The sequence below is a fragment of the Poromitra crassiceps genome, assembly GCF_964638095.1.
Source record: "Poromitra crassiceps genome assembly, chromosome: 22".
Classification (NCBI taxonomy): Eukaryota; Metazoa; Chordata; class Actinopteri; order Beryciformes; family Melamphaidae; genus Poromitra; species Poromitra crassiceps.
Window position 1 is genome coordinate 5,705,241 of NC_139647.1, and position 24,985 is coordinate 5,730,225.

General features: G+C 43.1%; 1 protein-coding gene across 1 annotated transcript in view; it reads left to right on the plus strand.

The window, feature by feature from the left end:
• The window catches only part of mlip (muscular LMNA-interacting protein), a gene marked incomplete at its 5' end in the record, with an annotated part of 36,005 nt that extends 11,599 nt beyond the window's left edge, over window positions 1-24,406 (plus strand). The window contains 11 exons of the mRNA XM_083658261.1: window positions 9,279-9,404; window positions 9,945-11,657; window positions 12,507-12,578; window positions 13,659-13,727; window positions 14,608-14,691; window positions 14,792-14,851; window positions 17,215-17,265; window positions 17,493-17,552; window positions 17,683-17,820; window positions 22,196-22,249; window positions 23,988-24,406. Of these exons, the coding sequence (XP_083514387.1) occupies window positions 9,279-9,404; window positions 9,945-11,657; window positions 12,507-12,578; window positions 13,659-13,727; window positions 14,608-14,691; window positions 14,792-14,851; window positions 17,215-17,265; window positions 17,493-17,552; window positions 17,683-17,820; window positions 22,196-22,249; window positions 23,988-24,218 (2,658 nt within the window). The 3' untranslated portion in view covers window positions 24,219-24,406. The remainder of the gene's footprint in view (window positions 1-9,278; window positions 9,405-9,944; window positions 11,658-12,506; window positions 12,579-13,658; window positions 13,728-14,607; window positions 14,692-14,791; window positions 14,852-17,214; window positions 17,266-17,492; window positions 17,553-17,682; window positions 17,821-22,195; window positions 22,250-23,987) is intronic.
• Window positions 24,407-24,985: the final 579 nt, after the last annotated feature.

Genomic DNA, 24,985 nt, shown 5'->3' on the forward strand with positions numbered 1-24,985 from the left:
GGGGAATATTTGCCACTGCCCTTCAACTTAATTAATGTACTAAATGTGAAGCATATATAAGCATACATGTTTACATATATATATATATATATATATATATATATACATGACATATATTTGTCACATCTTTGAATGTGTGTGTCTTTAAAGATCACCAAGGAGGGTGGTCTGCTTCAGCAAGTGATTTAGTGCTGCTTGTATTTGGTGTTTGGTGCGGGGGCAACTGCATGCCACAAGAAATGAGTGAGTGCATCACGCACAGAGAGGCAGCATGCTGTGCTGGGCAGGGAGGCAGCATGCTGTGCTGGGCAGGGAGGCAGCATGCTGTGCTGGGCAGGGAGGCAGCATGCTGTGCTGGGCAGGGAGGCAGCATGCTGTGCTGGGCAGGGAGGCAGCATGCTGTGCTGGGCAGAGAGGCAGCATGCTGTGCTGGGCAGAGAGGCAGCATGCTGTGCTGGGCAGAGAGGCAGCATGCTGTGCTGGGCAGGGAGGCAGCATGCTGTGCTGGGCAGCGAGGTACAGAGAGCCACTGGTGGAAATATGATCTATACGAGGACGACACGACCTCGCCAACACTCACAGCTATTCAACATTCAAGACGGCGCTGACGGTCAATAGGAGATACTTTCTCTAGTCTAACTTCTCACAGCCGTTGCTATGACTACAGAGGACGTGTAAACATGGAGGAGATTATAGACAGACATGATACTTTAAAGGTTACAGTTTTGACAGTTTTGACATTTTTGACAGTTTTGACATTTGGCGCAGATGTCATTCTTCTTTTGATGTTCAGGTTTTGATTTATTTCCTGACAACTCCTTTATGCGCACAACAGTGAAAGCAGAACATTACTGTCTGTCTTCAGAGGTCAAACTATGGTTTTAATTTATTATACATTTTATCAATAATGCTTGGACCAACAGAGTAAATTGCTTTTTACTGTGTCCAATGACAGTTTGCCTAGCATCAATATATTAATTATTAATCAACTTTGAATAAACATGGACAAATTTCCACCACCGGCTGGCTGTAGCCTACTTCCCTGCTCAGGACCTTATCAATGTTCCCAGGACTCAATGTTCCCAGGGCTCAATGTTCCCAGGACTCATTGTTCCCAGGGCTCAATGTTCCCAGGACTCATTGTTCCCAGGGCTCAATGTTCCCAGGACTCAATGTTCCCAGGGCTCAATATTCCCAGGGCTCAATATTCCCAGGGCTCAATATTCCCAGGGCTCAATATTCCCAGGACTCAATGTTCCCAGGACTCAATATTCCCAGGACTCAATATTCCCAGGGCTCAATGTTCCCAGGACTCAATGTTCCCAGGACTCAATATTCCCAGGGCTCAATATTCCCAGGGCTCAATATTCCCAGGGCTCAATATTCCCAGGACTCAATGTTCCCAGGGCTCAATATTCCCAGGACTCAATGTTCCCAGGGCTCAATATTCCCAGGGCTCAATATTCCCAGGGCTCAATATTCCCAGGACTCAATGTTCCCAGGACTCAATATTCCCAGGACTCAATATTCCCAGGGCTCAATGTTCCCAGGACTCAATGTTCCCAGGACTCAATATTCCCAGGGCTCAATATTCCCAGGGCTCAATATTCCCAGGGCTCAATATTCCCAGGACTCAATGTTCCCAGGGCTCAATATTCCCAGGACTCAATGTTCCCAGGGCTCAATATTCCCAGGACTCAATGTTCTCAGGGCTCAATATTCCCAGGACTCAATATTCCCAGGACTCAATGTTCCCAGGACTCGACTCAATGTTCCCAGGGCTCAATCCCAGGGCTCAATGTTCCCAGGGTTTATATGGCACCTAATGGGAATATGAAAAAGGTTTCAATGTTCCCAGGCCTAAATATCTGCTTTCCCAGGCTTCAATGTTCCCAGGCACGGGCGGATTTTGACCCCCCTCACCGCCCCCCCAAAGAATCACCATATAAACCCTGGGAACATTGAGCCTTGGGAATATTGAGCCCTGGGAACATTGAGCTGACCGCCCCCCCCCCCCCCCCCCCCCCCCCCTGCACAATGCAGCATGCCTCGCTGTGCGCGAGTTATTTATTATTGAGTTATTTCTTGTGGCATGCAGTTGCCCCCGTACCAAACACCAAATACAAGCAGCACTAAATCACTTGCTGAAGCAGACCACCCTCCTTGAGGATTTTTAAAGACACACATAAACAGCCCGGCTACAGGCATGTTGACTCCAGACATCTGCAGACTGGATACACTGAGGCCAAGTACAGTCCTTACCCACATACACATGACTCCATCCAGACATCTGCAGACTGGATACAATGAGACCAAGTACAGTCCTTACCCTCATACACATGACTCCATCCAGACATCTGCAGACTGGATACAATGAGACCAAGTACAGTCCTTACCCTCATACACATGACTCCATCCAGACATCTACAGACTGGATACAATGAGGCCAAGTACAGTCCTTACCCTCATACACATGACTCCATCCAGACATCTGCAGACTGGATACAATGAGACCAAGTACAGTCTTTATCCTCATACACATGACTCCATCCAGACATCTGCAGACTGGATAGACTGAGGCCAAGTGCCGTCTTTATCCTCATACACATGACTCCATCCAGACATCTGCAGACTGGATAGACTGAGGCCAAGTGCCGTCTTTATCCTCATACACATGTGGATTAGCCATGCTTTCAGGTTTCAAGCAGACACAATATTCATCCCATTAAAATTAAATTATAGTGCGCATGGGTGGGCGTGGTCTAGTTGTCCTATGATGTGTGTAACAATACACAACACACATACCGCTCCAAAGACCAAAGTCTAAAATCTATGGAACCAAATTGCCTTGACGTGTTAATCTATGTAGGACTCACTCTCCGTAATGTATGTATGTATGTATGTATGTATGTATGTATGTATGTATGTATGTATGTATGTATGTATGTATGTATATATATATGTATGTATGTATGTATGTATGTATGTATGTATGTATGTATGTATGTATGTATGTATATATGTATGTATGTATGTATGTATGTATGTATGTATGTATGTATGTATGTATATATGTATATATGTATGTATGTATGTATGTATGTATGTATGTATGTATGTATGTATGTATGTATGTATGTATCTATGTATGCGAGTAGAGTATGTGAGTGTGTATGTGGGTAAGGACTCATTCCCTTCCTGGAGTAGACAATCAACATTAATATGTAAATTCTCACCTTAAACATCAAGCTCTGAGGGATCTTTGATGATTCATTTGACAACATTGCTGTAATAATTTGCTCAATCTAATTCGCCAAGTACACAATACTAGAGCCAAGCTGGAGGGCCAAGTGGTAGACCTGCCTCTGCCTGGATGAGGCAGCGAATAATGTGAGGCAGAAGTCTAAATGGATTGCTAATACTATAATTGTATCTAGCAGATGATCCATCTGTAATAGTTTCAAATATCGTCTACAATGAACTCCACTGATTACTACGGGAAATTCCTGTGCCCTCGCCCATCTTTTCCTATTCTGCAGATGACCTGAGAGCGTGCTGGTAAGAGGAGAGGCATGATTAGTATTATGCAGCAGAATCACCTTTGATGAGTGTGTGCTTTGATGACCACAAAAGCAATAAATCAGGTCTCAGTTTGTACCCAGACTGAACTTTGGTCTTTGTAGTTTGTCCTCACCCAGACTGAACTTCACCCAGACTGAACTTCACCCAGACTGAACTTCACCCAGACTTTAACTTTGAAACAAAATGGCAAAAAAAAATGGGTGCAATTGCAGTGACAACTGAGTTGCCACCCTAACAACGTAAAGCGGCTCACACTGGTGTTTACAGGCATCATAGCGTCCCCAAACAACCTGCCACAGTATTGTGAGACAGGAGACGTTTGTGTCTGGCTATAAGCATTGTATCTGGGAACATGGCGCCGCCTTGACACACATAAGCTTCCCTCAATTCACAGCTCAAACAAAAGCAGAGACGCTCTTCCTCAACGATGTCCTCATGGCATGATGCCATTAGGTGGATGCTTTTACCCCACAGCACTTTGCTGTTCCACGACTGCATTATATTTGCAGGTTGGGTTGGTCCCATGTTGCACTGAGCTACAGCACATTCTCTTCAAAATAACACAACTTTCCACTTTCAAATTACGTGCATTTAATACGCAAAATGTTCCAATTGCGTGCAGTTAATATAATAATAATAATATATAATTTATAATAATCTTGGAGGAGCAGGGGAGTAGCTGTGAGAATATGAGTTTTAGAGTGCTTTTGTGACAGTAGAGTAGAGTGACAGTAGGCAGACAGGAAATGTGGAGAGAGAGAGAAGGGATGACATGACGCCCCGAGATCACATGGCTCTTACAGAGGACTCAACATGGTCCCTCCAACCAGTTCTGATTGAGAAGGACTCATTATCCTTGAAGCTCTTGGTCCCGCCTGTGATTGTGCTTGAGAGGAGAAATCAGTGGGAAAACATTGTGAAGATCCTGTAACACCTGGACACTATGTTACTTTCTCTCTGACAGGTCCCAGTAGGAGTGTCGTCTATGCCTGCTCTCTTTACATTTGTGCCACAGTGATGCAGACATTACCAACTCAACACATGATTACTGAAGAAGACAGATCTGAGGCACTGAGAGGAAAACTAAATCAGGTAGAGTACATGCCAATAAGATATGCAAAGTGGTATAATCAACAGCTGTTTTTCATTCACTGTAACATAATTACTGCATGTATTAAGCACTTATCATAATGCACTTACTGACATCTTGTTCATTTTTTATTTTTTATTTAATTTAAATAAGCTGTTAGTGTGTGTGCATGAGTGTGTTGAGAGATTGAGATGTGAGTAGATCGCTCAGTTTCTCTGGATCAGTGCATCAGTGAGTTTATCATACTTTAGCTCCAGCCATCACTTTATTTTACATTTAGTTTATTTTTTAAAGATTGGACAGTCAAGCCTTTTCATGGTGAAAGGTTTCACATTTTGAAGAAAATTGACTTCCTCACTCATTTGCATTGAAAGTGAATTGAGCCCGACTGGATCAATATTCAAGGCAGCCTCCAATTGATTCCTTCTGATGCTTCTGAGGCAGCAGCCTCTTGTTAGAATGTGTTAAAGAATATGACCAGTTTCTATGCACCAGACTAGATCCGTCGCCCATAACAACATTTTGAAAACATTGATAGAATATAAATATGGCCATATATTTTCCCTCAAACTGCCATTTTCAGAATATTATTTTCTTTTTTTTCTTGTTGCATATGATTGACTTTGGGTATAATTATTTGCACATGATGAAACCTTTGATCAGGGAGATGCAGATAAACCTGATTGAAATGCTGGTGGTGTGGACCCAGAGCCAGCGAGACTGCTGAGTGCTGAAGGGGTCAAAGTTCAGCAGCACCCCAGCTTTGGGTGCTTCAAATGAGACAACTGCTTTGGCTCCATGGTTGCCTGCATGACTCCCCTAGACTTCAAAGGCCCTTCTCATTGGGGGGTTGGCACCGTTACTTTTCTCCACTTCACCAACTGTTATTACCTCAACAAGTGGCAGCGCTCGTGTCATGAACTGACCATGCAGGACCCTTCAGAAATAACAACAACACATTTTATACTACAGTATAAGCATTCATACATGTAGCCTACAATATTGGATAGTGTTAACTGTTGGGAGTAACTAGTTACTTACTTCTTGCAGTAACTAGTAATATAACTAATTACTTTTCAAATTTAGTAACTCAGTTACAGTTACTAAAATAGTAACTGGGCTAGTTACTACCGTAGTTACTTTATAGAACATGAAAATAACGGACAACTGAGAGGATTATCCGGTTTCTGATCCTCAGACCTACGGTAGTCTGGGGAGAGAGCTGCAGCTGCAGCCAGAGCCCCAGAGGCTAATGACCATGATAGGCTATAAGCCTCCCCAATAAGTGAATGTTCAATGCCACACTGTGGCACAGCAACACTAACATAATGTGTGCATTAATAACAATCGAAGCAGACTAAAAGTAATGCAAAAGTAACTTTCCCTAGTAACTAATTACTTTGAAGTAACTAGTAACTTTACAGTTATTAAATTACTTTTTGAGAGAAGTAGTGAGCGATGCATCTTACCCCAGGGACAAAACATACAGACGGTCATGACCTGCAGCTCTAGGTGTGGTAGGGCAGCTGACTAAAGTGGAGTACCACATGAATGAGTTCTAAGACCTGCCTAATGTTAGCACCTCCGGTTCAAAGTCAATGGGATTTTTGTTATTTGTTATGGGGATTTTGGAAGATAATCTTCACAAATGAGGGCCACTTTTATTATTTTTGAAGCTTTTTCTGAAAAGAAGGGACATAAACAGGAATTTAATGCAGCATTTCGGTACAAGTATATGAAGTACATCTACTCTACCGACGCACCTGCCACAAGTCTTCTCAGGTGTGCAAGAGACTTTGGATGATCATCGAAGCGTTTTCTGAAAAACACGATTTAAAAAAATCACATTCATGCTTCAAAAATCATAGAAGTGGTCCTCATTTGTGAAGATTATCTTGCTGAACACAATGGTCTCCGTTTTGTAAACTTTGGTTAACCACAGACCTTATTTCATACAAAAATCCCATTGACTTTGAGAAGAGGGAATCAGGAAGTGCTAACCTCCGGGTTTTAGGCAGGTCTTAGAACTCGTTGTTGTTGTTGTTGTTGTTGTTGTTGCTGCTGTTGTTGTGGCTGTTGTTGCTGTTGTTGTTGTTGCTGTTGTTGTTGTTGCTGTTGTTGTTGTTGTTGTTGTTGTTGTTGTTGTTGTTGTTGTTGCTGTTGTTGTTGCTGTTGTTGTTGCTGTTGTTGTTGTTGTTGTTGTTGTTGTTGTTGTTGCTGTTGTTGTTGTTGTTGTTGTTGTTGTTGTTGTTGTTGTTGTTGTTGTTGTTGCTGTTGTTGTTGTTGTTGTTGTTGTTGTTGTTGTTGTTGTTGTTGTTGTTGTTGTTGCTGTTGTTGTTGCTGTTGTTGTTGCTGTTGTTGTTGTTGTTGTTGTTGTTGTTGTTGTTGTTGTTGTTGCTGTTGTTGTTGTTGTTGTTGTTGTTGTTGTTGCTGCTGTTGTTGTGGCTGTTGTTGCTGTTGTTGTTGTTGTTGTTGTTGTTGTTGTTGTTGTTGTTGTTGTTGTTGTTGTTGCTGCTGTTGTTGTGGCTGTTGTTGTAGTTGTTGTTGTTGTTGTTGTAGTAGTAAGGTGTATAGTGATTTCTATTTATGTCACTCTGTTATCTAATCAATGGTTCAGTTGCCAAACAAGTAGCAACATGCAGGCCAAGCAGATTAATGTTGCTGTATTCACAGTGCAGCCAGTACAGGGAGCTCAGATCACATTCAGTCAACTGCTAATTAAAGAGCTCTATTTGTCAGCATCACTGCAACGCATCAGGTTCTGGTGATAATATATATAATAACGGTGATAATATATATACTTTCAGTAGGACTACTGTACAGAACTTGTTTTTCCACTGCAGTCTGCTAGTCCCAGTGTTCATGAGGATCAGACTTGTGGCATGAAATGTTTTTTTTTGCTATGTGTCTGCTTATACTCTGCACACAGACTTGTCTATAGGACTGTATTGACACTGTGTGTAAGGGTAGCACAAATCTGTTCTGACAGGAATCCAAAATGAAGTTAACTGCCATCTTCAGCTAGGAGTCACACATTTTAATATTTGCACAACATAGGTTAGTAATACTCCCTATGCCAAGAAATCTGTCATATTGAAGTGCCAAAAGGCAGAGTGCCAGGGAATACTTGCTTACCTGTGAAGCAGCAGACAGCTCACAGACAAATGTTTTCCTTTCGAATCAGTATTATGTTACCTCAACCGATCAATATCACATTGTATCCTCATTGCTGCCCATTTCCTGTGCCTATGATGAGTGCTTTTTGAGGATCGGTAATATGAACTACAGTACTGACTGGTTTCAAATCAAAGGGCCCAGTGTTTCACGGCAAGAATGATTTCTGCCTGGAGATTATTTTAAAGTGGACAGAATCACCTAGCTGAGATGATAGTAATGACGCATAGATGGTTTCTGTCTGTTCCACATCCGTTGAAATGTTCTTTTATTTCTATCCCAGAGGAATCCAATTTCATCAAGATTAGATTTGAGATTGCTTCTTGTCAAAAAGCACATTTCTTCGCCTTAATATGTGAAGTGCATGGCCTCAGAGATGGAGCATATGTTATTGGTACTAAATTGTGAATATGAAATGAACTCATACCTGGAATGTTTACCTCCACCACAACTATACTTGTCTGTCCGGAATATCATAACAGCAGCCTTTTATAGCAACATGCCATTTCCAGCTCGGATACATCTTTTCGTGATGCTTCCTTGATGCTTGTGAGCAGCAGCATCCTCCAGGCTGTGTGAAGGTCTGGACGTACCCTGCACTTCCCAACATCCACACATAGCAATTTGCTGGATTGAAATACATCTGCTATGCAAGCTGCTATTTACGTCAATTATGATCACAGGAATTAAATCCATGTCATTTTGGCAGCTATTAATTAATTAACCACTTATCTGCTGTACAGTAGTGAACGGTTGCAATTAATTATTAAATCTATTTTAATAACCCACAGATATTACAGTGCACTGTCATATTCATAGGATCATAATTGCCCTAAATGTGGGAGTTAATGAGATTAATGAGATGACACTGACGCCATTAGCAGATATATTTTAAACTCCACTGCTATACGTATTATGATGAGTCTATTATAATATCGTGAATAGAATGTACAGTATATTCACCTCTGAATGGATATTCAGTCACCTATATAGCCTATCTATGTATAATTAACATCTGCCTTAACTAGGATATATATAGACCAGACACATGGATATACTCATAGCCTACATATATACACACAGACAATAAATAGACTAACCATATTTGCTCATGTATTTCTACTTCAGTTCTGATAGCGTCAAAGTTGTGCGTAAACAGAGCCGTGTGTATATTTAGCTCATTATTCACTTGTGCACATGAGGGATGTGCTATGCTAATGTCAGCAGGACATGTGCTTGTACATGTGAACTCTGTGTGTGGACCATGTGCTCGAGTGAAAACAAGCACACCCCTGAGGGGGGCCGATCCGCCCCCCCCCCGAGCTGCAAGCTGAAGCTACACTCGGGGGGGCTCAGTGAAGTTCACCTCGGGCCGGCTCAGGTTTCACCGGCTCAGTTCTGCCTGAACACTCACTTTATTCTCGCCTGTCAGAATCAAGCTGCGTCCAGGCAGGAGGCAACTGGGGAGACGATCTCGGACCGGGAGATTTTCAAATCAGAGGTCGTCCATATCAAAGATTCAGAGGAGGGAGGAACGGGACACAATACGCATCTTCAAGTAAGTGTGTTTATGCAATTCATTCAATTCAAAATGTACAATATCAAGATGACATCTATTCTAAAGCACTGACAGGAGATTATAAAAAAAAAAGGACTGTATTGGCCAACACACTAACTGCTGCCTTTTTCTGAGATTGTAATTAGAACCCAATAATAAGTTGATATGCAAATGTACCTATCTACAGTCTTTAATGGATTGGGTTTATTTTCTTTAGCATGCGACTTTACAGAGATAACGTTTAGAAATAGGGCTTCATTAAAGTACACATTCAAATCCAGCCAAGTTCAAGATTTCTCCCTTCTCTGCATGCATAAGACCTAATTGTAGCTACTTGGCAGAACATTTCTAAAAATTGTATTAGTATTAGAAAAAAACATTAAATTGTGAAATATTGAAATAATTGGTCAGAGTTTCAGCTTGAGATCCATTTCACTCATCTTTGCCAGAGGTGTGAATAGCAGATCGAGTATAGAAGCAAAACAAATCACAGCAGTTCAAAGTGTGTTATGCTCAGTCGTCATGTTTCTCTTTCCTCAGTTGAAGCATCCCACGGATCACATGAACTTCCCGCAAGCCTCTCCCTCCCTCAGCACCCTCAGAACCCGGGCTGAAAATACACCCCTCCACCGGGCCGCCTCTATGGAAACAGCTGTTGATAAACACAGGGGCATTTCCCCACCACGCTGTCACGGCACCACTCTGGGTGCTGCTGAGGTCAGCTCGGGTTTCTTTGTAAATCGGGCGTCTGCGTCAGAAGACCGAACGAGCCCCGTCGACTCGGCGGACCTGTTTCCCACCCCGGCTTCTTCCCGAGAGTCCATCCTCTCGGAGGACTGGGACAGAGACAAGAGCTGGTCCGCCATGCAGCTGCTGTCGGGCGAGGCGTCGCCCGTGTCGTTCAGCCGCACCGTGTCGCCCTGCTCCTCCGTGCGCTCGGGCGCGTTCTCGCCCGCCGTGGTCCGGGTCAAGAGGCACACGCTGGCCCCCGGCTCCAGCCTGCTCGCCATGCCTGCGAGCTGCTTCTCGTCCTGCGACAGCCTGGCGTCGTCTTCGCTGTGTCCCCGGTCTCCGCCTCCGCGCCACCGGCTCCCTCCCACCCGTCTGTCCCTCCTCACGGCCATCCTGAGGAAGGGCCGTCTCCCCGTCCTGTCCCCCGCTCTGCGGAGGCCCTACTCCCCCTGCTGGCCTGTCAACCCCGTGACCCTGTCCTGGTGTAACGCCTGTTCGGCCGCCTCCAGCGTGGCCTCCATTCCCCTGGAGTTTTCCTCCAGCAGATTCCCGTCGTCGGCCTCCATAGACAGCCAGGCGGCTCCGAGCCGGTGTCCCAGCAGCATGGAGCCCTACAGGAGCCTCACCGCACCACCATCTGTGCAGTTCAAGGAACTCAACCCAACACGCCCTCACACTCCGCTGACCAAGTGCTCGGAACAAATCCGTTCACACAGCGGCGGGCTCAGATGTGAGAGGGTTATCTCGCCCACACCTCAAACTGTTTTCCAAACCCGCTCCAAACCGGTGCAGCACCAAAACCCGCTGCCCCGCGCGCCGCTCTTTTGCTCGCCAGTGTCACAACTCAAACCCATTTCTCCTACTGCAGTAAACCACCAGGACACATCTGGCTGGACAGTAAACCACCAGGGAACATCTGGTTCGACAGTAAACCACCAGGAAACATCTGGTTCGACATTGTCCAAACAAACGCCACACCCGTCACTCAGCCGTCCCACATGTTGGTCCTCTAAGTTTAAACCCCCCAACAGTCTGCTGTATCCCAAGGGCCACGCGGGAGATACCCACGCAAAACTCATCTCCCCGCCCCCTAAACCTACGACCGAGCGAGAGACGTCTGTGCAGCAGGGAAGGAGTCGACAGCCACGTGCATCCCTCTCAAGGCCCCATTCCCTTTCTCAACACTTACACAGTACCATGAGGGAGACCTCCATGAAGGAGAGCTCCATGAAGGACAGTGACAGGATACCACCAGTTCACAAAGCCAACTGTCTGTCTCCTTCCCGCTACACACCCATCGTTTTCCCCGGATGGCCGTCGCCCACCCACTCACCTTCTCCCACTCCGGACCGCTTCTTCACCCCGACGCCCTCTCCCGCTCCGCCCATCAGAGAGCTGACGCCGTCGCCCTGTCTCTCCCCGCGCTCCACGCCCTCCCCGAGGCCCTGGACCTCCACGCCCTCCCCGAGGCCCTGGAGTGGAATATCACACTGCGGTGACACGGAGGGTAAAAAAAGAAAGGTACTGTGCGTGCTCTTTGCATGACATGTGCTTGTTTACACTGGAGGAGATGATTCAATGTGTTGCATGCTTTGAGTCATCACCCCCGTCGATGCTGCTCAAAATGGATTTCACCAACTGGATCTCTTGATATCGAGTGTTGTTGTCCTCTGTCTTGAGCTGTTTTTAGGCGTATGCGTTGAGTGACACAAATCATTGATGTTGCAGAGTGGCTTGTGGTGTTTTTGATCTTTGCTTCAGGGGGATTTGAAAGGTTGTAAGTGTGTGACTGACATGTCTGCCACACTCAGTGCCAGCCTTGCTTGAGTCTGTGCCCCACCTGGGCCGCCCCCAGTCCAAATGGCCTGGATATACGCCCACTGGATAGCAGCGGCTCTCTTGAAAATGGAAGTCGCCATTTTGTTATGACTCCTCCTCTTGGCACACTTCAAAGGTCTGGACCCAGGCAACAATCAGCCCACAAGCAATTTGAAAAATGACCCAGCAGGAGGCCATTCATATTTACTGCTATCAAATACATCTAAGATGATTTTAGACAAAGTCACCCCATTTTCTTGCCTGTCAGCGTGGAGAAATCAGCTGCGATGCTTTGGGTGACTCACTCAAATCAGCCATCTGGACAGTGGCAAGATGATGTAGAAACGTTCTATTGCTGTGAGCGCAGACTAAACTTCACTGCTGCACTTGCTGTTGAGCAACTTGAGTGTGAATACTTTCTTAGCCTGAGAGACAAGTAGCCTTCAACAATATAAGACAGCATACCTAAAGAAATGCCTACAATGTACATTTCTGGAAGTCAATTAATTTTTTCTAATGTATTTGATGTTCTTTCCTCTCCCTATATTCCAGCCACACAAGATTAAGTTGAGCTACAAATCGTTTGCTGCAATTCCCACAAATACCCTTCTGTTGGACCAGCAGGTGAGCTTCCATGTTGGGCTCTAATCCCACTAATCTGTTATCTCATGCTAGCTGTCAACTAGCCTGGTAAACCAGCCGGTGATGTGAACTCACATTTAATTTCGTTCTACCAAACCTTCTGGCCTCAACTCTGGGAGGGCTTTATGCAGAAACTGCAAAGAGGACGAGCCAATCATAGTTGACATCGTAACTGGCCAATCAGGAACGTCGCTAGCAAAACAGTAATGGCTGCCTCCTTGCCTGTCCGCCTCGAGGAGTCATGTCAGCGTTCGTCTAGTTTTAAACAGCCGTAAAGTGCAGTATTTGCAGAAATAGACACAACAATTAAACAAGTACAGGAGTATGCAACAGCGGAGTTTCTCGGTGGAAAATATGTTTTTGCCGTTCTCTGGATCCAATGCTGATTGGCTGAAGGAGTTGTCTGTCAAGGCAAGTACACCTGCCCAACCTCCACCCACTGCAAAGACTGTTGTGAAGGCTTCAGGCCAGACGGGAACGAAGAACGAAATGAAATGTGAGTTGACGTGAGCGGCTGGTTTAGCAGGCACCTGACAGCATGGCAGGCACCTGACAGCATGGCAGGCACCTGACAGCATGGCAGCCACCTGACCCCTGAGTGGCTGCTTGATCCTGACACATTGGCACATGTATGTTTAGTCCTTTTTGTACAGCACTCCTGCAACGTTACGGAAGGAAGGTGAAATGGGAACATGGTGTTTGTATATTATAGTAGGTGACACAGTTTGCATTGGAAAAGAGGCTTATATATAACATCTTTATTTCCTGCACACCAGGCTTCATAGAACATACATTTTTTTTATTTTGCCATTCAAAACCTGCAAGAAAAACATCTAATTTAAGGAGGATTTACAAGTTAAATGTAAAAGTTAATGTTACAATGTTGCAAGTGTAATTTGATATAATGCTGCATGTGTGAAAAGGCTTCAGCCAAAACCAGGTGAGAATCAAAAGAGACATGAATAAATACAATTAAACAATTGCTGCCTATATACCATAATTGGTAGGCAGCAGTCTTGGCATCACCTCAATCTTCCTTCTCACCCTCCATTCCATTCACAGGCAATAGATGATAAGGTGGAACAAGAAGAGGATCCATTGGACAGAGGAGTTACGGATACCCATGTTGAGGTAGCACTACACAGGACAGTATTACCCATGTTGAGGTAGCACTGCACAGGACAGCATTACCCATGTTGAGGTAGCACTACACAGGACAGTATTACCCATGTTGAGGTAGCACTGCACAGGACAGTATTACCCATGTTGAGGTAGCACTGCACAGGACAGCATTACCCATGTTGAGGTAGCACTGCACAGGACAGCATTACCCATGTTGAGGTAGCAACACTGCACAGGACAGTATTGATACCCATGTTGAGGTAGCACTGCACAGGACAGCATTACCCATGTTGAGGTAGCAACACTGCACAGGACAGCATTGCCCATGTTGAGGTAGCAACACTGCACAGGACAGTATTGATACCCATGTTGAGGTAGCACTGCACAGGACAGTATTACCCATGTTGAGGTATCACTGCAGGACAGCATTACCCATGTTGAGGTAGCAACACCGCACAGGACAGTATTACCCATGTTGAGGTAGCACTGCACAGGACAGCATTACCCATGTTGAGGTAGCAACACTGCACAGGACAGTATTACCCATGTTGAGGTAGCACTGCACAGGACAGCATTACCCATGTTGAGGTAGCAACACTGCACAGGACAGTATTACCCATGTTGAGGTAGCACTGCACAGGACAGTATTACCCATGTTGAGGTATCACTGCAGGACAGCATTACCCATGTTGAGGTAGCACTGCACAGGACAGTATTACCCATGTTGAGGTAGCACTGCACAGGACAGTATTACCCATGTTGAGGTAGCACTGCACAGGACAGTATTACCCATGTTGAGGTAGCACTGCACAGGACAGTATTGATTTGACTGGACATGTATTTACCATAAGCGATCATATCAGAATTAAACTGCAATCTCTTTCTACAGATGTGCTCACCTGCACAGCTCCGGCAGCAGTCAGAGGAACTGTATGCAGTGATAGATGAGATACTGGGGGACTCCATTCTAACAGTGAGTTCAGTTATTTATCAGAATGAACAATATATAAAAACATATAACAATGTTGGACTGTGTAGTAGTGGATGTTTTTTGCTTTTCTTTCATTCTTTAGTGCAAAACATCTCGGTCATCTAAACCCTCCAGAGAATCAACGAGCAATGTTGGTCTGCAGGTAAAGCTGCATGTTCTGCAACTAACAAGTGCCCACACCATTAACACAGATTCACACCATGTGACATGATATGAGGTGGAGATCATCAGTAGCCTATCCAGGAGTAACAGGCGTAAGTAAGTCACTAAAGACATGTGCTTCACACAATGGAATAATAAAATTATAACATGAAAATTACATGAGAAAGTCACAATAATGTTGACATTATACTGTCACATCATTAGCTATTTATGTTCTTATATCAATGAGATTGAGCCATAATTAGTTTTTCACAGGCTCCTTCATTTTAAATTGACCTTCATTGCTGACAAAACTAGATGGCATTCAGCAGAGCGCATACCCCAGACAACACTATAATTGTTAAGATATCAGTTCCACATGTGGGATTTTCACTCAAATGTAATAATTTCTTCCATGCCATAATTACCAACTTGTTTCAGATTAGGAAATGCACTCATTTTCATGACTGGACCTGAAATGGGACATGAGATCTGCCGCTTCAAATTCTCGACACTTTTAAGCCATTGATACCTGATGCAGAATTTGCGTGTATATCCCTCATTTGTGTGTGTATCCCTTTAAGACTTAAGGTCTATTAAAGGGATACACACACAAATGCTGCATCAGGTATCAATGGGTTAAGCATGTTAGCTGTTTATCACAACACCACATGGCCAATCGGCTCTATCAGTTCTGGAAAGATTAGCAGCTGCCGGTCCCGATTATAATTGTAATTATAATTGTGGGAAGCCAAAATTGAAATTGAGATTAAAATTTGATTAATTGCACAGGCCTACTAAAAATTTAAATTAGCTCTTCAGTGCCCAGATGTTTTTTGATTGGCCAATAACTAGTCTCTTAAAACACACGGTTGGCTCTTGCAATTTTGAAATGCTAAATGTCTCTACGTCGAGCATGGAAAACTTGATCAAAATGGAAGGGGAAACTCAGGGAAAGTAATGAGTTGCACAAGTTGAGTTTTGTATGAAACTGATCAATCAACTAAATCTCTTGTCTCGCACAATATACGTCACACCAACACCAACATGGCCTCCTGGCGGGAGAACGTTATGAAGTTACATACATGACGGGTTGTCTGTAGTCCTTCTGATTTATAACTTATAGTGCAACAGTTTTACGATAAACTGCGACTGTCGGAGCCAGTGGCAGAGCTTGCAGGGAGCGGAAAGGGATTTTCTTCCCCTGGCGACTGAAATGGTCGCCACTGGCAGAGCTTATACCAGCACCCTGTTTCCACGCAGCCAGACTTCTCTCCCGGAAGGGAGGGAAGTCTGGCAAGCGACACTATCCAGGTGGAAACAGAACAGTGGCAGGGAAGAGCACGACCAGCAGTGCAAACAAGTAGGCTGCACAATCAAATCAGAAATGTGTTAATAAAAGTGAAACTAGGAACGTCCAGAAACTAATTAAAAATCAATTAAAACTCAAATCAAAATGAGAAATTGTTAAAATAGGATCTAGTAGAAAATAGGAAATGCAAAACTGTAATAACCTTGAACCCGAGGAAACAAGTACTGCATGTTGTGCTTTAATGAAACCCAGAGAGGGCGATATTGTACTCGTCTGCACACGGAACGCAAAGAAGACAGCTGTTTAATATTCATCAAAGGATCAAACCTCTCATGGTTTGTGTGTGTGTGTGTGTGTGTGTGTGTGTGTGTGTGTGTGTGTGTGTGTGTGAGTGTGTGAGAGAGTGTGTGAGAGAGTGTGTGAGAGAGAGAGAGAGAGAGAGAGAGAGAGAGAGAGAGAGAGAGAGAGAGAGTGTATGCATGTCCACACTGTCGTTGGGTCACTTGTGAGGTATCAGTGTGTGATGTGAATTGAGAGTGATGATGTGAACTGAGAGTGATTATATGTGAATTGCATTCACTGGTTAAGAGAGAATAACAAAGGAGAGTGAATCTTACTTCCCACAGGAGTTCAATTTAGAAAAAGAAACAGCAGCTAAGAATTGTAGATACAGTTTAGAAAAAGCAATCATGAAGTTCATTCAATATATATTCAAAATAAAGATACTGTATCCACTCATTGTAATACGCCTTTAATTTTTCTCACTAGGAGGTTTCACATGTTTCAAATGATGAATGTTCTATTATGGGATGAGTATGGAAGAGGATTATGGCCATGTGGGGGTAAAGAAATACGTCTGAGTTTAATCTCAAATTGGAATTCTGAGATGTGAGAATGCTGTCTTTCTGACTTTATTCTCAGAATCTCAGAATAAAGAGAGTACATTCAGAATTCTGAAATGAATCTCAGTCAGAACTAAAATTTGTCACATGTGGCCCACATGTGGCTTCTTGAGTTTTGTTTCAGTATTTTCTCTTTTTGTTCGCTTTCAGCACATGCAGCAAAACACATTTCCAAGATCCTCGGGGCGTGAAACTAAATATGTGAGTATAAAAAAACAAATAATGTTCTTTCTTGAATGATGGGAGCCGCCATTTATGGTTCATATAGCCTGTGGATATTTAATACATCAACTACTTATGCATGTGTTGTTTATAGAATAGCCACATCTGAGAGGTGTGATACCAAAATGTCATGGCACTGTAATTTATTAATTAATTAAAATTAATGACTATAAAATAATTTGTGCTTAATAACATTGTTTCCTCAGGCATCATTATGTAGCTTATACCCATCTGCCTCTGGTGAAAGAATGCTGGATACTAAAAAGGTATGCAGTCACATTATTTATTTACAGTGTAAGCTACTACTAAAGCTATTGTTATTGATAGTGTAAAGTTCAATCTCCTCGGAAAGCATTACTTAACAATGCATGCCTCTATGCTCTTTTCCTCCTGAAGCAATATGTCCAGACTAAGCCTGGGGTTATTCGCCCTATGACGGCCATACCAAGACTGAGAGTGGAAGATGAAGGAGAATATGACCCTAACCCCTTCAGACACTACATTATGGAGCAACCCTTACCTGTCAACAGAAAGGTACATCTACTGCTCAAGTACTATCTATCTATCTATCTATCTATCTATCTATCTATCTATCTATCTATCTATCTATCTATCTATCTATCTATCTATCTATCTATCTATCTATCGTATATAGATATGTTTTCGCATTTCACGTGGACTCCAGGAAGAGTAGCTACAGCTAATAAATCAATAACCCAGCTTGAAGGGCATTTGGAGAGCGCAGACCTCTTCCAAGGCCAATAACCCAGTCTGCTATGATATAAGCACATTTTGTGAGTCGGATCAGATCCACTCCAAAATGTGATCAATGCCATCAATGCCATCAATGCCATCAATGCCATCGATGGCATTGATGCATGCCTGATGCCACCTTTACTCCTCGTCCTCAGCAATGACAGTTTCTTATGATTTGATTATGATATGATTTGATTTGATCATATTATTATAAGGCATTTATTCCTTTGAACCAATATTGAGAGGTCCGAAGGAGAATGGAGGATAATAGGCTAATCTTGGAAGGGCATTCCTTTTCAATATTTCTACCCTTCCCCACAAAGATAAGGGTAGTGTTGACCACCTTTTCAGATCATCACTTATCATTCTCAGTAAACCTTGGCCATGACATCCGAATATCTTATTCATCTGTGTATTTTCACCACAAAGGTTTCCAAACAAAAGGTGCAGAGCCAAAGGTGTACAGAACAGCTTTCATTTAGTGCCAAGGCTTCATTTTGGTTCCAATGTATTTTATAGCCTGAATGTCAATGAATTCATTATTTTTAAGACCTTGGCAATGTCCAATGTCCAATTGTTTTGATGACTGCATGCAGTTCTATCAATTGCTTTTGTGTCACGTTATAGGCGTTTCAGTCCTTGAGTCCTTGAGTCCTCAGCGACATGCAATACTTTGCTTGAAAGACAGGGGCAGATTTGAGTGTTGAAGGTCATTGTGATTTTCTGCCTTTCATCATGATGTGCGCACAACTTTCTTTCATTACTGCCATCAACACTTCACATTTTCTTATGTAATGGCAACAGCAAATGAAATAGGTGAAAGTGGGGTCATTTAGACTTTACGTTTAGTTTGACACTTATTGAGAGTTGAATTGAGTTAAGTTGTGGACCAGTGAGGTCATTCATGCACAAATGACATCACTGGTCCACAACTTAAAGCCCCAATCAGTCATTTTTTTGAAGATTTTTACTGTAAGATCTTTTTAGTCATAGGACAGATTGACTTGTAATAGGGAGACTCTCGCCTTTATTTATCCCACACCGCCCTCCATTGGCCAGCCCTGGGACTAAGCAGTTTGCTGCCAGCATCCCGAGGCAAGATGCGCGCATGCGCTCTACAGCGGCAGCGTTGTGTTCCTGGAAACCAGGAAGTAACTCGATTCGGATTTGCTACGAAAATGATGTTTCACAGAACTATGGATTATTATTTCATCACGTGGTGAGTACCCGATGTCACAACATGTACATAGAGCTTTCTGGCATTGTGTTTTGTTGACTTTGAACGGCGATATCGTTATCGATACTATTGCACGCAGAGGGCGCAGTTTCTCCAATAGCAAAACTTGGAAAAGTTGCTGAATGGGGCTTTAACTCAATTCAACTCTCAATAACTGTCAAACTAAATGAATGAACTGTTGACCGTTTTCAGATATACTACTGATTTTGTAATGATACAAAGCTGCTTGAAAATCGCCGGAGTGTTCCTTTAAGCTCTCTGCTCAGGCCCACCAACAGGGGAGGGGAGAACTTGTCCTCCCCCTGTTGGCGGTCAGATGTATTAGAGAGTTTAATCCACGGTGTATGTAGACAATTCATTGCAACTTTCAGAACACATCACAACACATTCAACATACAGGTCATACAAGTCTACATTATTGACATTTCTGTTCTAGTCTGTTAGCGGATGCTCCAGCACAACAAGATTATTAGGCTTCTCGCTCGGCATCACCACAAGCTACTGATTAGAAGTGCAAACGTCATAGCTATAGTGCGCTCGCCTGCTAAACCATCCCCTCACGTCAACTCACATTTGTGTTTCGTTCTGCGACACCGTCTGGCCTCTGCCCCGCGGCGGGCTACTTCAGAATCCACAAGGTGGACGGACCAATCAGGGACCTGCCTCGTAGTTGACATCATGAGCGGCCAATCAGGAATGCCGCTGGCAAAACAGTAATGGCAGCCTCCATGGCTCTCCGCTTTGAGCAGTAACATCAATGTTCGTCGAGTTTAAACAGCCATAAGTGCAGCTATTGCAGAAATAGACTCAATAATAACAACAATTAAACAAGAACAGGAGTATGCAACAACAGTGTTTCTCGGCTGAAAAGACATTTTCACCGTTCTTCCGAGTAGATTTGAATTTGACTGGATCCGACGCTGATTGGCTGAAGGACTGTGGCTACTTCCACCCACTGAAACGACGGGTTCACAGAACCAAACAGAATGTGAGTTCATGGATCCGGATGGTTTTAATCAGGCTAAAAGTGCACAAGCAGTAGATGGTTTCTTAAAATATGTAAGTGATGTAAGTGGGTAAAGAAATCAGAGACAGAAAATGTTGTTTTTATGACAGGGAGCTCTGGTGCAAGTAGAGGAGGGAGGCAGATGTGACATGAAGAAGAGGTGAGTTGTCAATTCATTGAAGAAGAAAGAAGACAGGAAGTGTCTATTCAGTCCTGATTTGGGTGGGAAGGCTAATCCATCCAGATGAGTTAGGGTCAGAGGTCAGAGTCAGGGACGTGTGCCGTGATGCTGACTTGCTGCAGGGAAGGGAGAGCTAGTTTCCAGTTGTATGGCAGAGTGTCAAGCTGGACCATAGATGAAGCTATGTGACGCTATGAGTGCCAAAGTCATGCCCTCTTCCGCGTTCAGCATACTGTACAAACCAGGGAATTTCCTCCGCCATTCATTTTTCCATCTACGTTTCGTAAAATGCTTCTAAAAAAATAGTTGAACTTGTTCAAACCAAGCAATTCAGCTGTATTTAGAATCAGGAGAGACCATAGAACATTTTACTCAGACCAAAACTAAAAACTAATTAAAAACCTTTTTTCAATGTTTTTTTAGTTTTGGCCCGAGTGAAATGTTATGGTCTCTCCTGATTCTAAATGAATTGCTTGGTTTGACCAAGTAAAGCAATTTTAATGAGAATTTTATGAAATGTAGATGGAAAATGAAATCGGATGAAAATCTCTTGGTTCGTATGCTAAACGCAGAAGAGGGCGTGGCTTTGGCACTCTGTTAGTGTGGGTCCCTTTGTTCCTTATAGTGCATACCAATGTGAATTAACCAGCCTAAAAAAATGGACAATTAACGGACAAAAACGTCAATTTGAGTCCTGAATCGAATCCATTAAAGATACATGTTAATAAGGGGGAGGGGGGGCAGAAACAGATTAAACACAGTAATAATCTGTAAACACAACATGGATCTTGCTAAGCACAAGCTCCCAGTGTTATTGCCATCACAGACAAAAGATAAAATGTAAAAAGTAGTTTTTTTCCTCCATCTTTTTTTAACATCGGAAAAACAGTGTTTTAAAAAAACTGTCAATGTACTGTATCAACCCCATAGAAAATGCATTGACTCAACGAAGAGATACACAATCTCAGTCTGGTCACCCCTAGTCTTGCTGGCCAGCCTCCTCTCCCTTCCGTCCGAGGAGTCTGGCGCCGCAGGTCTCCATAACTGGGATAAACCCTCCCCTGCTCTACTCTGCTCTCCCATTGGAGGCGTCGGTTTCAGTGGCAGCCGGATGTCCGCTCCCCACTTAAGAAGCTCTGTCATTGGCTCCTCCGACCATGTCAATCAGAGTAGCTTTCGCTCCCTCTTCTCTGTGTGTTGCTGTAAATAGTCCCCTGCCGCCTCAGGGAAAACAACAACGCTAACTAGCTAGCAAGCTAACGGCAGAAACCTAGCTCGTTGCTACACGCTGAAAATGGCAAGTTGGATTGTTTGAAACTATTTTCCAAGGGCACTGGCGCTAAGCGCCGCCCATCACAATCCCACGCCAGACTCCTCGGACGGAAGGGAGAGGAGGCTGGCCAGCGAGACTAGGTCACCCCTTACTGCAGGCTTTTAGAGAGCTGCATGGGAACATCCCCGATATTTTTGGCATAAAAAAACCTACAGGGATTTTGGACTACATACATATTAAATGGTGGAGATGATCTAAAATGATGATTTTTCCACTTATGGTGTCAATTGCATAATATGGCCCCTTGATTGTATTTTCTATAAGCTATTTTATTCAAGCAAAAACTACAATGTCATGTTTTGAGGAACAGTATAAACCATCTTTACAAGGAATAATGTAATTCACTATCTGTCCTTCGTGTTCTTTGTCTTTTTTCTATTCTCGCACATCATCCAGTCATCCCACCCTATTGTGACAATTCATGAGAATGAAGCGCTGATGACTAAAGAGGTAATGTACTGTATGGAAGGTATAGAGTTCATCAGAGCGACTGTTGTCTAATTGAACAATTAGCTGTCTTAATTGTTTGTCCTCATCTGATGGATAAAGTACGTTCAGTCTCTAAAGTGTCAGGAAGCCTTCTAAAGCCTAACGAGTGGGGACAGCTTGTCCTCGTCTGCTAGACATTTAGATGGTGGCCTCAATTCTGAATCACATCATATACAAACTAAATGAGTAAAGAGACTTTAACCAATAAGAAGAAACCATTCACAGTTGAACTTCAAATTGGCACTATTGCTTATTGGCACAGTGTAGGCTAGTGAAGCAGCTTAGTGAGCGTGAGGGAGGCAGTTTTAACAGCTTTTCAAGTTCTCAATCAAGGCCGTTCAATCTGTTGAAAGGATGATAATCTTGTTTCTCCTCCTCAAGAGGAAGATTTCAAAGTGTTCAAGGTGGTTGTATCTATCTATCTATCTATCTATCTATCTATCTATCTATCTATCTATCTATCTATCTATCTATCTATCTATCTATCTATCATCTATCTATCTTATCTGTATGCACCTCTATGCTGCCATCAGCTTGTTTCTCCAGGCAGTTAGGTTTGGAAAAATCACCTATTAATCAACTTAATTTAATAATCTGTATGTACATTTTCCTATGATAGAGTTGTGTGGTGAAGGTTGCCTAGATCAGTGGTCCTCATTTCCACATGAGGGACCCCTAAACTGACAAAGATTAGACCACGGACCCCCATTAGATAGGATTTTGTCCCACGGTCCCCCATATGATAATAAGATTGATGCTTTTAGATGTTTTATTACAGAAAGTGTATAAAACTCATGACCAAAATAGTCATTGTGTTACTTATGAATGGAATTATAGTGAAAATAAATTACATCCCTTTTGGCTGGGGACCCCCTGGAAGCCCCTCAAGGACCCCTGGGGGTCCCCGGACCCCCATTTGAGAACCACTGGCCTAGACTGCCTTTCCATTTTTTATGAATGTGAGGGGGAACTAGAAGTGCATGAAACACCTGAAAAAACTGCAGCTGAAAAGAAGCCATCATTTTAATGTCAGTATGAACGTGCTTTGTAAAACTGCCTCAACATTTTGCATCTCCTATGAGGCACAGGTCAAAGGTCAAGTCATTTGAACCGTTCAGCCTGTTTAGTAGGTTATAGTTATTTTCAGCCTGTGACAGTTTTGTGTTGAGGTACATAAGGCAGGGAATTGTTAGCTTTTCAAGTAGCTACTGACTTCAGATAAAAAGGCAAAGTGGTGACAAAAGATCAATACTATTTCCAATAGAACCATTTTGAGGTAGAAAAACAAACAAAATAATTTTTTGTGTGTGCGTGACACATGTGGCCAAAGTACCCATTGAGTGAGTTGCAGTAAGTTCAAAATAAAAAATGTAATGAATGCTGCTTAACTAACAAGCAAAACACCGGCACTCACAGATCAATAGTAATCTAAAAGCCATCATCATGTTCTAGAAGCCATCATCAGCACTGATGAGGGCTTCTAGCTGAAATGCATCTCCCCCGCACAATAAGTAAGAAGACTAATGTTCTGTGAGTGTGGGTGTTCTGTTCGCTTGGATCCTCACCATAACCGTGCAACCCATACATTGTTCCAGATTAGGAGCTGTGTGAGATCCTGATCGTTGCCTTCTTTGGTCTCTCTCTCTCTACCAAGTCAATCACTTTGAAACCAATGATGTATTTGTTTTTAATCTTTCAGGTGGAAAACCTGCCTCTCGTGGAGGCAGGGGAAGATGCTAACATGAGTACAAAAGGCCAAACATTTGGCATCGAGAAGAACCCTGAAAGTGCCATCTCAACATCTGACCTGCTGATCTTCGAGTCTGAGGACCAGATCGCTCACACTGTGAAGGATGGATCCTGGCAAGATGCTTCAACATCTTTCAGTCCTACTGAGGTGCTGATGGAAGCTTTTGAGACTCGTATTTAAAACGTTGGCAGAAAAGACGGAGGAAACATTTGGACAGATATCTGCTGAGACACATCCAATATTAAAGACCATTACACAGCTATGTGATAAAAGATATGGCAAGTTAATCGCACCTTACCTTGCTTACTTCAACTAACAAAGAGTAGAGACAGTCAAGAGTGCATCATGTCTTTGCGTTGCGGAAGTATAAATGGAATGTGAGTTTTTCCCATAGGTGTAAAATGATGACTCAAATAACGAATAAAACATTTTTACAGTCTGTTTTGTGCCATTATTGAAATGGGTAATGGGTAACATTTTACATTGGTAAGAGTAATTTTAATGCAACACAAGTATTGTAAATTGTGAAACTCATTAATCTACATAGAAATAATATTTGGAATATAATTATTAAATAATGTGTAATAAATGACTTCCCTACATTATGCTGCACACCTTTTTATTTCCCTCTGGTGTATATAGATTGTCATAGGGATTAAAAGACAATAAAATCACAAAATGTAATTCCAGCATGATGACATGAAAGACATTGACTGATTGATAAAGTTTTGAATAATACAACCAAATAAAAAAAGGGGGTGGGGTGTCCCATCGAGGAGAATATGGGGAGCCGAGTAATGAAGTGAATCTGCAGTTGCAGAGCAAGAGGGCCATAGACTGATCATGTGATTGCCTCTCCTGGCTGGATGTCACTTCACCTGATGAGATGTTCTGATTATCTTTGTGGAGACCAGTGGAAGTGCCTATACCCAGCCTGAGGAGAGCGC